Genomic DNA, 17,089 nt, shown 5'->3' on the forward strand with positions numbered 1-17,089 from the left:
AGCAAACTTTTTTTTGGGGGGGGGGGGCGCACTTCCCAGTGTCAGTAAACTTAAGTTTCTGTCAATGACTGAGCGATTTGCATCAGCAGTCCAGTTTCTTCAATATTCTTCAAAGAATAATATAATAATTCTATTCAAGAAAACGGTGGATAAGTCTGAGAATAGAAGAGCCTTGTTGCAATCCAGGACCTGAAAAGCTTCTGTCAAGGCCTGGTCATGTGAGTGTGGCTGATGAGCCTGCGAAAGTTACTCTGCACCTCGCAGTTGGGAACTGTAGAAACATAGTTTCTCTCGTTATTTTTGACACTGTACATTGAACTGTTATTGCTATGTGTGATGGTTGTAACATTGTATAGTAAGGCTATTTGGACATCTGTATGGGAATGTTATCAGGTCGATGTATTGTGATTACAATTTCAATAGATACGGTAGGATTATCTTTACACTGTCTTTATCTTTGCACACGTTTCCTGCTCCCTGCACATGTTTCCTGCACCCAGTACACATTTCCTGCTCCCAGTACACGTTTCCTGCTCCCAGTACACGTTTCCTGCTCCCAGCACACGTTTCCTGCACCCAGTACACGTTTCCTGCACCCAGTACATGTTTCCTGCACCCATTACACGTTTTCTGCACCCAGTACATGTTTCCTGCTCCCAGCACACATTTTCCTGTGCCCAGCACATGTTTCCTGCTCCCTGAACACGTTTCCTGCATGCAGTACATGTTCCCTGCTCCCAGCATACGTTTCCTGCACCCAGCACACATTTCCTGCTCCCAACACACGTTTCCTGCTCCCAGCACACGTTTCCTGCTCCCAGCACACGTTTCCTGCTCCCAACACACGTTTCCTGCACCCAGCACACGTTTCCTGCTCCCAGCACACGTTTCCTGCTACCTGCACACGTTTCCTGCACCCAGTAGATGTTTCCTGCACCCAGTACACGTTTCCTGCTCCCTGCACACATTTTCCTGTGCCCAGCACATGTTTACTGCTCCCTGAACACGTTTCCTGCATGCAGTACACGTTCCCTGCTCCCAGCATACGTTTTCTGCACCCAGCACACATTTCCTGCACCCAGCACACATTTCCTGCACCCAGCATACGTTTCCTGCACCCAGCACACATTTACTGCACCCAGCATATGTTTCCTGCACCCAGCACACATTTCCTGCACCCAGCATACGTTTCCTGCACCCAGCACACATTTTCTGCACCCAGCATAAGTTTCCTGCACCCAGCACACATTTCCTGCACCCAGCACACGTTTCTTACACCCAGCACACGTTTCCTGCACCCAGTACACGTTTCCTGCACCCAGCACACGTTTCCTGCACCCAGCACACATTTCCTGCACCCAGCATACGTTTCCTGCACCCAGCACACATTTTCTGCACCCAGCATAAGTTTCCTGCACCCAGCACACATTTCCTGCACCCAGCACACGTTTCTTACACCCAGCACACGTTTCCTGCACCCAGTACACGTTTCCTGCACCCAGCACACGTTTCCTGCACCCAGCATAAGTTTCCTGCACCCAGCACATATTTCCTGCACCCAGCACACGTTTCCTACACCCAGTACACGTTTCTTGCACCCAGTACACGTTTCCTGCACCCAGCACACGTTTGCTACACCCAATACACGTTTCCTGCACACAGCACACATTTCCTGCACCCAGCACACGTTTCCTGCACCCAGCACACGTTTCCTACACCCAGCACACATTTCCTGCACCCAGTACACGTTTCCTGCACCCAGCACACGTTTCCTGCACCCGGCACACGTTTCCTGCACCCAGCACACATTTCCTGCACCCAGCACACGTTTCCTACACCCAGTACACGTTTCCTGCACCCAGCACACATTTCCTGCACCCAGCACACATTTCCTGCACCCAGCACACGTTTCCTACACCCAGTACACGTTTCCTGCACCCAGCACACATTTCCTGCACCCAGCACACGTTTCCTACACCCAGTACACGTTTCCTGCACCCAGTACACGTTTCCTGCACCCAGCACACATTTCCTGCACCCAGCACACATTTCCTGCTCCCAGCACACATTTCCTGCACCCAGCACACGTTTCCTGCACCCAGCACACATTTCCTGCACCCAGCACACGTTTCCTACACCCAGTACACGTTTCCTGCACCCAGCACACATTTCCTGCACCCAGCACACGTTTCCTACACCCAGTACACGTTTCCTGCACCCAGCACACGTTTCCAGCAGTGTCAGCGGACTCTTCTATAATTGACCGCTGGATCTACACTCATCTCAGACGGACAAATACAAGAGAAGCTTAGTCAATTATCTGCCCTGCGCCTTATCCACGGTGAACAATTTATTCCTGACGTTCCACACAACAGCAGCGAGTCACATAACTGCGTCGCCGTCGTAATCGGTAATTTCACTTCCCAAACAGAGCAATTAATCTCTGCGGCTCAGACCTGGAAACAAATTGGCCTATTTTTTTTTTTTTTTCTTCTTCCAATTGTATGGCAGGCTAATGAAATAATGAAAGTCAGTTCAGCGGTAATGAATAAATAACAGAGGCGTGCGTACCGCGCAGAGTCATCGAAGCGAGAGAAGAACAAGCGCAGATCCAGACCCGGGGACCCGAGAAGACTTCACATGTCAGAGAGCGCAAGATGCTTCTTAAAGGGGAAGGAATCCTGAAACAGCTTGAGGAGAGATTTAAAGGGAATCTGCCAATCGGCCCGATTTTTCACTGATGTTGCTCAGCTAGGGGGCGCAAGTGAACCCTGTGAATGACCTTCTTGTAGGTCAGTGGAGGAGCTGAAAAATAGGTCTAGAAGCTGACACCTAGCTGTAGCTCTCACTACTAGAGGTGCCCGTATACATTAAAGGGGTATTGCAATCATCCTATCCAAAGGATAAGAGAAAAATGTAAGTTGCAGGGGGTCCACTGCTGGGACCCCCAACGATCTCAGGGACCTAATTCTCCCATCGAAATGAAGAGGTGGGTCGCTCAAGTACGAGGCTGCTCCATTTATTGTCTATGGAGCAGACCTTCATGCAGGTGAGATTCTGGGCCCCAGAGGTCGGACCCCCATAATAAGACATGTTTCCCAACCAGTGTGCCTCCAGCTGTTGCAAAACCACATCTCCCAGCATGCCCGGACAGCCGTTGGCTGTCCGGGCATGCTGGGAGATGTAGTTTTGCAACAGCTGGAGGCACACTGGTTGGGAAACACTGATCTAAGGTGTATGGGCGCCTTAAGAAAAATGAGGTCATGGTGTACTATGATATTATATACATATGTAGATGAGAAGATTCTTTATCGCCACCTATGGTCACAAGTGGTACTGCATCCTCCTCAACTGTTGTTGGGAAACCATTTCCTTAAGAAAAATTAGGTCACAGTGTCCTATGATGATATAATATACATATTTCGGTGAGAATATTCTTCATCGCCATCTATGGTCACAGGTGGTACTGCACCCTTCTCAACTACTGTTGGGAAACACTGATCTAGGGTTTATGGGCACTGGAAGAAAAATGAGGTCATGGTATCCTATGATGATATCGTACACAATGCTCAAAAAAATAAAGGGAACACTAAGTTAACACATCCTAGATCTGAATGAATGAACTAATCGTATGAAATACTTTCCTCTTTACATAGTTGAATTCGCTGACAACAAAATCACACAAAAATTATCAATGGAAATCAAATGTATCAACCCCTGGAGGTCTGGATATGGAGTCACACTCAAAATCACAGTGGAAAACCCCACTACAGGCTGATCCAACTTTATGTAATGTCCTTAAAACAAGTCCCAATGAGGCTCAGTAGTGTGTGTGGCCTCCACGTGCCCGTATGACCTCCCTACAACACCTGGGCATGATCCTGATGAGGTGGGGGATGGTCTCCTGAGGGATGTCCTCCCAGACCTGGACTAAAGCATCCGCCAACTCCTGGACAGTCTGTAGTGGGTGGAGCGAGACGTCCCAGATGTGCTCAATCGGATTCAGGGGAACGGGCGGCCAGTCCATAGCATCAATGCCTTCCTCTTGTAGGAACTGCTGACACACTCCAGCCACATGAGGTCTAACATTGTCTTGTATTAGGAGGAACCCAGGGCAAATGGCACCAGCATATGGTCTCACAAGGGGTCTGAGGATCTCATCTCGGTACCTAATGGCAGTCAGGCTACCCCTGGCAAGCACATTGAGGGCTGTGCGGTCCCCCAAAGAAATGCCACCCCACACCATTACTGACCCACTGCCAAACCGGTCATCCTAGAGGATGTTGCAGGCAGCAGAACGTTCTCCACGGCGTCTCCAGACTCTGGCACATCTGTCACATGTGCTCAGTGTGAACCTGCTTTCATCTGTGAAGAGCACAGGGCACCAGTGGCGAATTTGCCAATCTTGGTGTTCTCCGGCAAATGCCAAACGTCCTGCACGGTGTTGGGCTGTACGCACAACCCCCACCTGTGGGCGTCGGGCCCTCATACCACCCTCATGGAGTCTGTTGCTGACTGTTTGAGTGGACACATGCACATTTGTGGCCTGCTGGAGGTCATTTTGCAGGTCTCTGGCAGTGCTCTTCCTGCTCCTCTTTGCACAAAGGTGGAGGTAGCGATCCTGCTGCTGGGTTGTTGCCCTCCTACGGCCTCCTCCACATCTCCTGATGTACTGGCCTGTCTCCTGGTAGCGCCTCTATGCTCTGGACACTACGCTGACAGACATAGCAAACCTTCTTGCCACAGCTCGCATTGAGTTGCACTACCTGAGCCACTTGTGTGGGTTGTAGACTCCGTCTCATGCTACCACTAGAGTGAAAGCACCGCCAGCATTCAAAAGTAACCAAAACATCAGCCAGGAAGCATAGGAACTGAGAAGTGGTCTGTGGTCACCACCTGCAGAACCACTCCTTTATTGTGGGTGTCTTGCTAATTGCCTATAATTTATACCTGTTGTCTGTTCCATGTGAAATTGATTGACAATCAGTGTTCTTCCTGAGTGGACAGTGGGATTTCACAGAAGTGTCAGTGACTTGGAGTTACATTGTACATCCGCCCCTCAATGCAAGCCTACGGGAGGGGGCGTGATAGCTGTCACCCCTCCCGTAGGCTTGCATTGAGGGGCGGAGCGTGACGTCACACGGGGGCGAAGGCGTGACGTCACACGCCGCCGGCCGTGTGGTCGCCGTAATCAGACCTGGAGCGAACACGCTCCGGGGACTGATGACAAACGGGGTGCCGCGTGCAAGATCCCGGGGGTCCCCAGCGGCAGGACTCCCGCGATCAGGCATCTTATCTCCTATCCTTTGGATAGGGGATAAGATGTCTAAGCACCGGAGTACCCCTTTAAGTGTTCCCTTTATTTTTTTGAGCAGTGTATATATGTAGATGAGAGAATTCTTTATCGCCAACTATGGTCACAAGTGGTACTGCACACTTCTCAACAACTTTTGGGAAATACTGATATAAGGTGTATGGGCACCGTAAGAAAAATGAGGACACGGTGTCCTATAATGATATACACATGTAGATGAGAAGGTTGTTTATCGCCTCTTATGGTCACAAGTGGTATTTCACCCTTTATAACTAATGTAAAACGGAAGATCAATACCCACCAATTTGCCCGTACGCCATGCTGATTAAACGCTCGTTCACCAGTTTGTCCGTCCGCGGGTTCCTGGGTTGTCTCTTCATGATGTCACTTTCTGCAGCTTCATAGGCCAGTGAGATGGCAGGAACCTGTAACACGAAGAACGTGAATGTAAAAATCTCTGTGTCAACCATTATAGGAAAGGACTGTGTGAGTCCATAAAAGAGAAGCACAAATAACTTAAAGGGGTACTCCGGTGCTTACACATCTTATCCCCTATCCAAAGGATAGGGGATAAGATGCCTGATCGCGGGAGTCCCGCAGCTGGGGACGCCCGTGATCATGCACGCGGCACCCCGATTGTAATCAGTCCCCGGAGCGTGTTCGCTCCGGGTCTGATTACCGGCGACCGCAGGGCCGGCGGCGTGTGACGTCACGCCTCCGCCCCCGTGTGACGTCACGCTCCGCCCCTCAATGCAAGTCTATGGGAGGGGGCGTGACAGCTATCACCAGAGAACCCCTTTAAAGAGGATATATAAAGAAACATATAAAAGAAAGGAGACGTACGCACCATGTCGGTGCCCAGATCGATACACAAAATGGTGACTGTGCCCAGAGGAAGAGGGATATTGGCGATGATGAAGAATAAAAATGGCGTGATCTCCGGGATGTTACTGGTCAGCGTGTAAGCGATGGATTTTTTCAAGTTGTCGAAAATTAGGCGGCCTGAAAAAAAAAGAAATGATGATTTTAATTTTTTCATTCTTAAAGGGGTACTCCGCTGCTCAGCATTTGGAACAAATTGTTGGGAGGGCATTGACTTGCATGGAGGGGGCATGGCCATGATGTCACAAGGGGCGTGGCCGACCCCCCCGCGCGCAAACACAGCGTTCGGAACATTTAGTTCCGAATGCTGGCCAGTGGAGTACCCCTTTAAGAGAGCAGTTTAAACCCCATGTGACCCCGCCTGCCAATGGGAACCCCTAAATTCTAGCCCATGTAGTGGGGGAGGAGTTGTGTAATCTGAGCATCCGTGTGGTAAAGGTGTAATGTGTGTTGTGCTCTACTTTATCCGCTCATTCTGCAAGGATTTCCCGCACGGTGGAAGTTCATGCCCTGGCGGAGGAAGTAACAAGACCTTGACAGAACCCTACCTACCAGGATCAATCATCTATTCTCTCAAGTCAGTATCAATTCATTGGGTGATATCACCACAAGTCCCAGCAAGGCAACAGGGCTCCCAAGGGGTTACACTGCCTTCTCTCCACCCTGCTCCATACTGTGTGTGTAATACCATCTGCACCCTGCTCAGTAAAGACAGTTATCCGTATCCTGATGTCGGTGTGTTCATTTACTCCCTGTGTCTGGCCCAGGAGATGCTGTCTCCAGCCTCGGACCCTTTATAGGATAACGGTGCTCTGGCGTCACGAAGTGGCTTCCACACTATTATGTATCAAAAAAAACTGCCCAAAAAAACTAAGCGTGGAAAAACCCTTAGTCCCGTGGTCTCCACTGTGGTTATTTAGATGTTGCAAAACCACAACTCCCAGCATGCTTGGGGGACATGTGCATCTTACAAACCTTCCTCCACTCCGGTCACAATGGAGGCAAAGTTATCATCCAGGAGGATCATATCTGCAGCTTGTTTGGAGACATCAGACCCTGCTATGCCCATGGCCACCCCGATATCCGCCTTCTTCAGGGCTGGAGAGTCATTGACACCATCCCCTGTCACAGCCACTATAGCGCCCTGTGGGAGAGATTGTACATGGTACTGGGCACATCCAACTTAGAGTATGTGGTGGTAGCCCCAATAAAAGGTAACTCCACCCAGTGTCCCGTCTTCTTCATCACTGCCCTGATCCCATGACCCTACCTGTCTCTGACAACCCTCCACGATAATCAGCTTCTGCTGCGGTGACGTCCGAGCAAAGACGATCTCAGTGTGGTTCTTTAGGAGGTCATCCAATTGTTCGGCGGTCATGTCCTTCAGATCGGAGCCGTGGATTACACAAGCTTTGGCTTCCCTAAAAAAAAATGGAGAACGAGGGTTATTTGGTTACATTGACCCAGCTGTGAACCTACACAGTATACTCAAAACTTCCATGTACGCCCACCTGATAAACAAAAAGCTCCCAAACAAAAATCTGCTCCGTCTCACCAAACCAACATTTTCAGTGCAGATCTCACACTGCCTCCAAGTCAGCAGGGCAGGCAGCATTTCTTTCAACACGTCCTGCACTGCACCCTGGTGGTTGTACACTGTACTGCACCATTTCGCCTTGTAATTGAATGCAGTGGTCCCTCAAGTTACAATATTAATTGGTTCCAGGACGACCATTGTATGATGAAACCATTGTGTGTTGAGACCATAACTCTATGGAAACCTGGTAATTGGTTCTAAAGCCACCAAAATGTCATCCAAAAAATAGGAAAAAGTGAGGATTAAAGAAAAATAAGTAGATAACTAATATAGATAAAGCAAATCCTTACATATAAAAGGAAGAAAGATCTGCTGGGAGCTGTAATCACTGTCTATATCAGTGTTTCCCAAGCAGGGATCCTCCAGCTGTTGCTGTTGTAGTTTTGCAACAGCTGGGGGCACTCTGCTTGGGAAACACTGGTCTATGTAGAGGACAGGAGTGTCACACAGTGTCCTAAAAAAGTAACATGGAGCCGCCCTCACCTGATGTCCTAAAGAGCAGCTAACCCTGGGACAGGTAAAGAGTACAGAACATGTAATACCTCCCTGTATTGTAGGGGGCGCTACCAGACACCAGTCAGTGCATACACTTCAGTAATACAGGTAAAGAGTACAGAACATGTAATACCACCCTGTACTGTAGGGGGCGCTACCAGACACCAGTCAGTGCATACACTTCAGTAATACAGGTGAAGAGTAGTACAGAACATGTAATACCCCCCTGTACTGTAGGGGGCGCTACCAGACAGCCAATCAGCGCATGCACTTCAGTAATACAGGTGAAGAGTACAGAACATGTAATACCTCCCTGTACTGTAGGGGGAGCTACCAGTCAGCCAATCAGTGCATACACTTCAGTAATGTACCTCAGGAACTGGTCACAGCAGGAAAAATTTACAGCTTTAAAACAGGATTAGATACATTCCTGGAACAAAACAACATTAATGCTTATGAAGAAATATAAAATCCCATCCCTTCCCCAATATCGCGCCACACCCCTACCCTTCAATTCCCTGGTTGAACTTGATGGACATATGTCTTTTTTCAACCGTACTAACTATGTAACTATGTAATACAGGTAAAGAGTAGTACAGAACATGTAATACCTCCCTTTACTCTAGGGGGCGCTACCAGACACCAGTCAGTGCATACACTTCAGTAATACAGGTAAAGAGTACAGAAAATGTAATACCTCCCTGTACTGTAGGGGGCGCTACCAGACACCAGTCAGTGCATACACTTCAGTAATACAGGTAAAGAGTACAGAACATGTAATACCTCCCTGTACTGTAGGGGGCGCTACCAGACACCAGTCAGTGCATACACTTCAGTAATACAGGTAAAGAGTACAGAACATGTAATACCACCCTGTACTGTAGGGGGAGCTACCAGACACCAGTCAGTGCATACACTTCAGTAATACAGGTAAAGAGTACAGAACATGTAATACCTCCCTGTACTGTAGGGGGCGCTACCAGACACCAGTCAGTGCATACACTTCAGTAATACAGGTAAAGAGTACAGAACATGTAATACCACCCTGTACTGTAGGGGGAGCTACCAGACACCAGTCAGTGCATACACTTCAGTAATACAGGTAAAGAGTACAGAACATGTAATACCTCCCTGTACTGTAGGGGGCGCTACCAGACACCAGTCAGTGCATGCACTTCAGTAATACAGGTAAAGAGTACAGAACACATAATACCTCCCTGTACTTCAGGGACAGGAATTCACACGTCAGTAATACAGGGGTTTTACTAGTGAATGCCCATTCTGATTGGTCGGTTATTCCGGCCATTGACATGTTTCATAGATCTGGACTGTCTGTACATTGTATGTTGAGTCTGGTTTCAAGTTACAATGGTCCAGAAAAGACCATTGTATGTTGAAACTATTGTATGTTGAGGCCATTGTAAGTTGAGGGATCACTGTACAGAGTAATTCACATCAAAGAAGGACTCACCTGGGATTGACATGGCTTACTGGGATGTTCAGCCGAGCGGCAATGTCTTCCACTGTCTCATTGCCCTCAGAGATTATACCGACACCTTTGGCAATTGCTTTGGCAGTGATAGGATGGTCACCGGTTACCATGATAACCTGGAATATAAGATGTTTTTAGGGTTATTATTCTTTATAGGGCACCTACAAGGGAATGTGTCACCAAATGTGATTATTTGATGTGAATATTTTTGGAAAAATAAAATAAAATAAAAAATAATAACTTGTCACAAAATATGAAAAATGTAATAACAACTTGTCATATCTCCCACTGTTGACCAGCAGAGGGAGCTAACATGAGGAATCTGGTGAAACCGAGCAACTTGTCTGGCTGCTGCAAACTAGACCTCGCCCGTCTACCTTCCTCCTCTGTCTATGTGTAAGGGGCAGGAGGGTGTTTAGTTTTTTCAATTCCACTGTCACCATTTTGTTGGTAAAGAACAGACTAGATGTCTCTTGATAGGTCAGTGCTCCTCAGGGACTTCAAGAAAATGGTGCTGACTCCCCCTTTCATTTCACCTAGCCTGTACTATGCACATGTGCAGTAAGAAGTATTTCCTACGATTAGTTCATTCATTTAGATCTAGGATGTGTTCTCTTAGAGTTCCCTTTATTTTTTTGAGCAGTGTATCTATCTAGTATCTCCAAAGGGGTCAGTTTAACCCTAAAATGCTTTCATACATTCATTATTGAATAAAGAACTGGCTCTATATTGAGTTGTGACACATTTCAGGTTACAATCAACCCCCTTCGCTTAGGGGTCACTGACACTTCTCCGGTCAGTGCATTTATATTGCCCTGTGGTAGAGATTACTGTTACGTTATGCGCTCCAGCCTCACACACTGGCCGTGAGCGCATGGTCCCCTTACCTTCTGCTGCAGACGGGGCTGGGGTTCGCATCGCGGGACGCGCCTGCATGCAAGTCCCAGTCCGTCACTCTCCGGGTGTTTCTCCTGCCTCTGCCTCTCTGCTCCGGCGTGCGTGTCCCCTAGGGCGCGCGTGCGTGCCGGAGCTTTAAGATTTAAAGAGCCAGTACGCTCATTAGTGTAATCCACCTGTGGCTCATTTATAAATTCCTCCACCCTCCTCAGTTCCCTGCCGGAACTTTGTTGCCTTGTGCCTTTGAGAAAGAGTTCCTCTGTATTGCCTTGCCGTGTATCAGATCTCCTGCTCTTGTGACTTGACCTTGCTCCTCTGCCTACTGACCTCCTGCTTCGCTTTGACTACGCTACTGTGCCGCCTGCCCTGACCTTCTGCTATCCAGACTACGAGTTGCCTTATTCCTCCTGTGCTCGCATCTCCTCAGCCGCCTGTGTGGTCGAGCCGTGCCAGGGGTAGCGACCTGGGTGCCGCCTGCCACAGCAAGTCCATCCCGCTTTGCCGCAGGCTCTGGTGAAAACCAGCGGCACCTTACACTCCGCTCCCTGGTACGTTCCGATTCATCTGCCACACAGATCCAGCGGTTCCTGTCTTCAGAAACATGAGTGTTACAATTGGCCTCATTTTATCACTGTTTTGAGACAAAAGGTCACTTATCCTCCGGACACGCCTGTGCAGAACCTAAAATGTGCAACCCTCATCTGGGTATTGCCCTTGTGCTTCACCTGGTTTTGGATGGTGTTCTTCCACATGTAAAGTTTACCTTGATGCCGGCACTGCGGCACTTCCCAACAGCGTCAGGTACAGCCGCCCTGGGAGGGTCGATCATAGATATGAGTCCCACAAAGCACAGGTTGATGATGGGGAAGTTTATTTCCTCTGTGTCAAACTTGAATCCGCGCGGGTACGTCTCAGCGGGCATATGGGTCTGGCAGAATCCTGGAAGGAGGAAGACAATGGGCATTTCTCAATCCACACCGATAAAAAATGAAGTTTCCCAATCTGGAATACATTAAAGGGGTTCTCCGCCCCTAGCCATCTTATTCCCTATCCAAAGGATAGGGGACAAAATGTCCGATTGCAGGGGTCCTGCCGCTAGGAACCCCCGCGATCTCCCTGCTGCACCTGGTGTTCGTTTAGAGCATCGGGTGCAGCGTCGGAGGCTTGTGACATCACGACCACACCCCGCTTGCGTCATCATGTCCCCGCCCCCTCAATGCAAGTCTATGGGAGGGGGCGTGACTGCCGTCACGCCCCCTCCCATAGACTTGCATTGAGGGGGCATGGCCGTGACGTCATGAGCCTCCGCCCACATCGCCAGTCATCCGGCAATTCACTCCATGCACCGGATGTCTGGTGCTGCAGCCGAGATCGCTAGATCCTTTGGATAGGGGATAAGATGTCTAGGGGTGGAGTACCCCTTTAAAATTTAACATCAAAGATGCCTACCCAAAACCCTCTCGCCTAGTCCTCCCAGCTCAAAGTATGCATTTTGGAAGGCTTCTTTCATCTCTTCATCCAGAAGTTGTTCCTGTCCATGCATCATAATAGTGGAGCACCGATCTAGGATTCTTTCGGGGGCCCCCTTCATGACCAGCAGGTGGCTATCAGGACTGTCCTCACGCTCATGAACAGACAGCTGTGGAATATAAGGAGTATCACGAGGAGTATACATAGGGCAGATACATCCGCAGTGAATATATACGTATAGTAGGAGCATATTACCAGATGTGAGGTCTTCAGTATATCATAGGGTCGGACCCACCACAGTGTCTGCGTTTATACCCACCTGATACTTATTTGTAGAATTAAATGGGATCTCGGCCACTTTAGGGTTCCTGTCCCTCATCTTCCTTACTGGGCCACAGGAAAGCTCGATGCACTTAAGGAGAGCGGACTCTGAGGCATCCCCCGCGGTGTCCCGCTAAACATTCATTATAAGACAAGCGTTAGTCACTGGATAAATCTAAGTATCTATTCATCTATATATCTATCTATCTCATATCTATCTATCTCATATCTATCTATCTCATATCTATCTATCTCATATCTATCCATCTCATATCTATCCATCTCATATCTATCTATCTCTCTCATATCTATCTATCTATCTATCTCTCTATCTCATATCACTCTATCTCATATCTATCTATCTCATATCGATCTATCTCAAATCTATCTATCTCATATCTATCTCTCTATCTCATATCTATCTAATATCAATCTATCTCATATCTATCTATATATCTCATATCTGTCTATCTCATATCTATCTATCTATCTAGCACCAGGAGAATACAGCAGCACACTGCTAGCACAAAGATATAGATAAAACATGAGTATATAGATACAACATGAGAAGCTATTCAGCTATGGTGCAGTAATGAAATAGTGAGATACTTAGCTTGCAATTTGGCGGCCAAATAGCTTGGACCGTCCCACCACGGTAAGGTGATCTCATTGGGACGGACCCTACACTATGAATATGCCTCTGTGTGAACAGTTCAGCAGGCATTGCAGGATCTGGAACATCCAAATCACCTTATATACACCTGATAGAGGTGGGTGGGGTGCAAGAGCCAAGATGGAGGTAGCCACTCCCCCCGTATGTGTAATACAAACAAAGAATAAGTTGGCCAGCACTATTGATTCCAAACTATCATACGGTCCTGGCTAAGGCTAGGTTCACACTACGATTTGTAACTACGGTTCCCGTATACGGCTGGGAGGAGGGGGCGGGGCTTAATCGCGGCGCCCGCACTCAGCCGTATACGGGAACCGTATTTAATGCATGTCTATGAGCCGACTGGATTGAACCGCAGCCTCCGGTCGGCTGCTTTTTCGGCCATCTGCGGTTTCCCGACCGCAGGCAAAAACGTGGTCGACCGCGTTTTTGCCTACGGTCGGGAAACCGCATACGGCCGAAAAAGCAGCCGACCGGAGGCTCCGGTTCACTCCGGTCGGCTCATAGACATGCATTGACCGGGGGTAAGTTCCCAACACTAAAAAGGATCCACTACATATCTGTCACCTCCGATAATAAAACGTGACCTACTTATAATTGTCACATTACTAAACCATGGAGTTGACTATTACAGAGCGGGAGACACTATTACCGCACCTTGGAGATGGGAATCTTGTCCTGGCCCACTTTAAACACAGCTCGGTTACAAAGTCCAGCGATTCGAGACAGAGCAGTCCAGGTGGGGGAACGCTTATCAAATGTCGCCCCTAAAATGTGATATACAAAACTATTAAATGGGGTATACAAGTAGAGTGAAGCCTTTCCATAAAGACCACCCCCGTATCTAGACCAAGTTTTGTCTGATGGATTTTCAGTCCACCAAACATTATGCACTTTCTTTGAGAAGACCACCCCCATAGCAGACCAGTTCAAGGTAATCTCAAGAGGTTTTACTGTACCATGTCGTCTCTTTATAGTACCGTATATTTCCTATATCATACAAAGTCAATGAGTCTGCCTGCGTCCATATGCCATACAATGTTTTATAACCAATACAATGCATATGGATAACACGCCCACAGCCCAGACCAAACAATGGTTGACGTTTTGGGATGTCTAGGTGTGGTGTCCCAGCACCAGTGGCTGTCCCGTGGTTTTGGACTGTCTCGGGCAGCCTGGCAGCACAAGGTGTTGGGCCCACTATTGTGCTGTTGATGGAATAATTATGTATTTATTGTCATATAAGAATAATATATTTTCCTAAATTAATTTCATTATTGTTCTATGTACATGTTCAACATGTTATTGTGCTTTTAAGGGTGTTACCCATGAGACCCTGCAGTGAACCCCATGTGACCCTGCCTGCCAATGAGACCACAAAATTCTCCCCTGTATAATGAGTCTTGAGTCTAGTGGCTCAGGTGTGCTGTGTGTCGTGTGCTCTGAGGAGAGGCCTACTTATACCTTAATCTCTATCCTGGTCATCCTTCTAGAAAATACTTGTGTGTGGGAAATTCATGCCCCTGCGGAGAAAGCTACAGTATATTGGCAGAGCCCTAGCTACCAGAATCCATTCAACTACCACAAGTTTCAGAACGGCAACAGGGCTCCCAAGGGGTTACGCTGCCCTTGCACCAAAGGCGAGTTGTCTGTGCAATTCCACCTGTATCTGCTCAGTAAAGACAGTTATCTGTAACCTCATCGTGTCTGGCCCAGGAGAAGCTGCCTCCAACTTCTGACCGTGTATAGGTTAACGGTGCCCTGGCGTCACGAAGTAATCTTGCTAACACCCAGTTGCCTGCCACATAGGTCTTAACCATATGGTTGAAACAAGGACCACCAGTAACCATGTAACATAACAAACCTGACTGGTCCTCAGTGGTGTCAGCCTCATGAATTTGGTTGTCAAACCACATATGAGCCACAGTCATTCGGTTCTGTGTCAAGGTTCCCGTCTTATCGGAGCAGATTGTTGATGTGGACCCTAAGGTCTCCACAGCTTCAAGGTTCTTTACAAGGCAATTCTTACGAGCCATCCTCTTGGCCGTCAAGGTTAAGCACACCTATGGAGGAGCCATATAAGAAGACAGGAATTGACTGGGATTGTTATTTCACATGAGTACAATGTAAAAATGGTTACAGATGTCTACAGCTCACCGTGACTGTGGCCAGAAGACCCTCAGGAACGTTGGCCACTATGATACCAATAAGAAATATGACCGCTTCAAGCCAAGAATAACCAAGAATAAGGGAAAGGACGAAAAACGAGATGCCTAGGAAGACGGCTACTCCAGTGATAATACGAATGAAGTGCTCTATCTCCATGGCGATAGGAGTTTGGCCCATTTCTAAGCCAGAAGCCAGGGTGGCAATACGGCCCATCACTGTGCGGTCTCCGGTAGCTATGACGATACCCCGTGCTGTCCCTATAAGAAGAAAATATGTTTTTTTTTTTCAAGTATCCATTGATTTGAATCAGCACTACCTAACTTCCCCTGTGGTGGCGCTGCAGTAAAAACAAACACTTGCTGACAGGTTTCTTCATAGATTACAGCTGGCCACTTTGGATCCCAGTTAAGGAGGCACTTTATGATCAGTTTATTATTATGAGACCCTTCTTACAAGTAGGGATAGTCCAAAGTGGAGAACCCCTTTAAAGGAGATATGTGGCAGAAAAAAACTCATACCCTTTCCAAAGGATGGGGATAAGTTTCCAATCGCTAGGGTCCCACCGCTGGAACCCCTGCAATCTCCCGTACAGGGTCCCGGCTCTTCTCCTCTTATGTGCGTGTCATACCCAGCACGTCAGCTGGTTGAAACACGACCCATCCATTCATCTCTATGGGTGTGTCTCTGCCTCTTCCATAGAGATGAATGAAGGGGGCGTGTTACGACCAGCTTTTGTGCTGGGTACGACATGCCGGGGTCAAGCCGGGGCCCCGTATGGGACATCCAAGCTGCGGATAGGGGATACGTTTTTTCGACACATATCTCCTTTAGGGCAGGGTCACATGGGGCACATCCGCAGTGTATTTCACGCTGCGGATGTGCCGACGGCAGTCACAGAGGGACTGCAGGGCGAGCTCCCGGCGGCAGCTCTGCAGTCCCTCTGTGACTGACGTTGGTGCATCCACAGCGTGAAATATGCTGCGGATGCGCCCTGTGGAACCATTTCCTTAAAGGGGTACTCCGCCCCTAGACATCTTATCCCCCATCCAAAGTATAGGGGATAAGATGTCTGATCGCGGGGGTCCCGCTGCTGGGGACCCCCGCAATCTCGGCATTGGCACCCCAGACATTTGGTGCATGGAGTGAACTTCGCTCCATGCCGGATGACTGGTGATGTGGGGGGAGGCTCGTGACGAATCGGTGTGGCTGTGACGTCACGAGCCTCCGGCGCTCTAAATGAACGCCAGGGAGATCCAGGGGGGACCCCCACGATCAGACATCTTATCCCCTATACTTTGGACAGGGGATAAGATATCTAGGGGCGGAGTACCCCTTTAAGGAGCCATAGTGAAAAACTACCTTAGATGGCCTTGCAATACTGAGCCAGCTGCCTCTTCATTCTTACCTTCCACACAGTTGGTTGAGAAGAAGGAGATATTTCTGGTCTCCAGAGGGTTTTCATGGGTAAATTCTGGAGAGCGAGTCTGTGGCTCTGATTCTCCAGTCAATGAGGAGTTGTCCACCTGGAAAGATACAGGATAATTCCGTGATAAGAAGAAGAACAAGGTTTCCACCTGAATCCTATAGGTAGATTGTGACAGAAGAAGATGTCCACCTTTAGTCATCTCATAGATATGTCACAAGATGACATTCGAGCCCTGGTTTCCTTTTGTTGATGAACTTGAGCTCCATCCAAGATTGTTGGAATTTTACTTTTTTCCATACATTTTTTTTTTCATTTTATTTTTGTTACCAAAAGAACCAAAAGTCCAGCTCAAC

At 48.2% G+C, this 17,089-nt stretch overlaps 1 protein-coding gene across 1 annotated transcript in view; it reads right to left on the reverse strand.

Annotated features, from left to right (window-relative positions):
- Positions 1–17,089, reverse strand: part of LOC130295363 (sodium/potassium-transporting ATPase subunit alpha-2) — a 65,515-nt gene that overhangs the window by 10,922 nt on the left and 37,504 nt on the right. Inside the window, exons 7-18 of the mRNA XM_056546040.1 lie at positions 16,716–16,833; positions 15,299–15,567; positions 15,006–15,204; positions 13,799–13,908; positions 12,467–12,601; positions 12,127–12,316; positions 11,441–11,616; positions 9,760–9,896; positions 7,467–7,617; positions 7,172–7,340; positions 6,162–6,316; positions 5,616–5,739 (exon numbers count right to left, since the gene is read on the reverse strand). Coding sequence (XP_056402015.1) covers positions 5,616–5,739; positions 6,162–6,316; positions 7,172–7,340; positions 7,467–7,617; positions 9,760–9,896; positions 11,441–11,616; positions 12,127–12,316; positions 12,467–12,601; positions 13,799–13,908; positions 15,006–15,204; positions 15,299–15,567; positions 16,716–16,833 — 1,933 coding nt within the window. The remainder of the gene's footprint in view (positions 1–5,615; positions 5,740–6,161; positions 6,317–7,171; positions 7,341–7,466; positions 7,618–9,759; positions 9,897–11,440; positions 11,617–12,126; positions 12,317–12,466; positions 12,602–13,798; positions 13,909–15,005; positions 15,205–15,298; positions 15,568–16,715; positions 16,834–17,089) is intronic.

The sequence above is a fragment of the Hyla sarda genome, chromosome 11, assembly GCF_029499605.1.
Source record: "Hyla sarda isolate aHylSar1 chromosome 11, aHylSar1.hap1, whole genome shotgun sequence".
In the NCBI taxonomy this organism is placed as follows: domain Eukaryota; kingdom Metazoa; phylum Chordata; class Amphibia; order Anura; family Hylidae; genus Hyla; species Hyla sarda.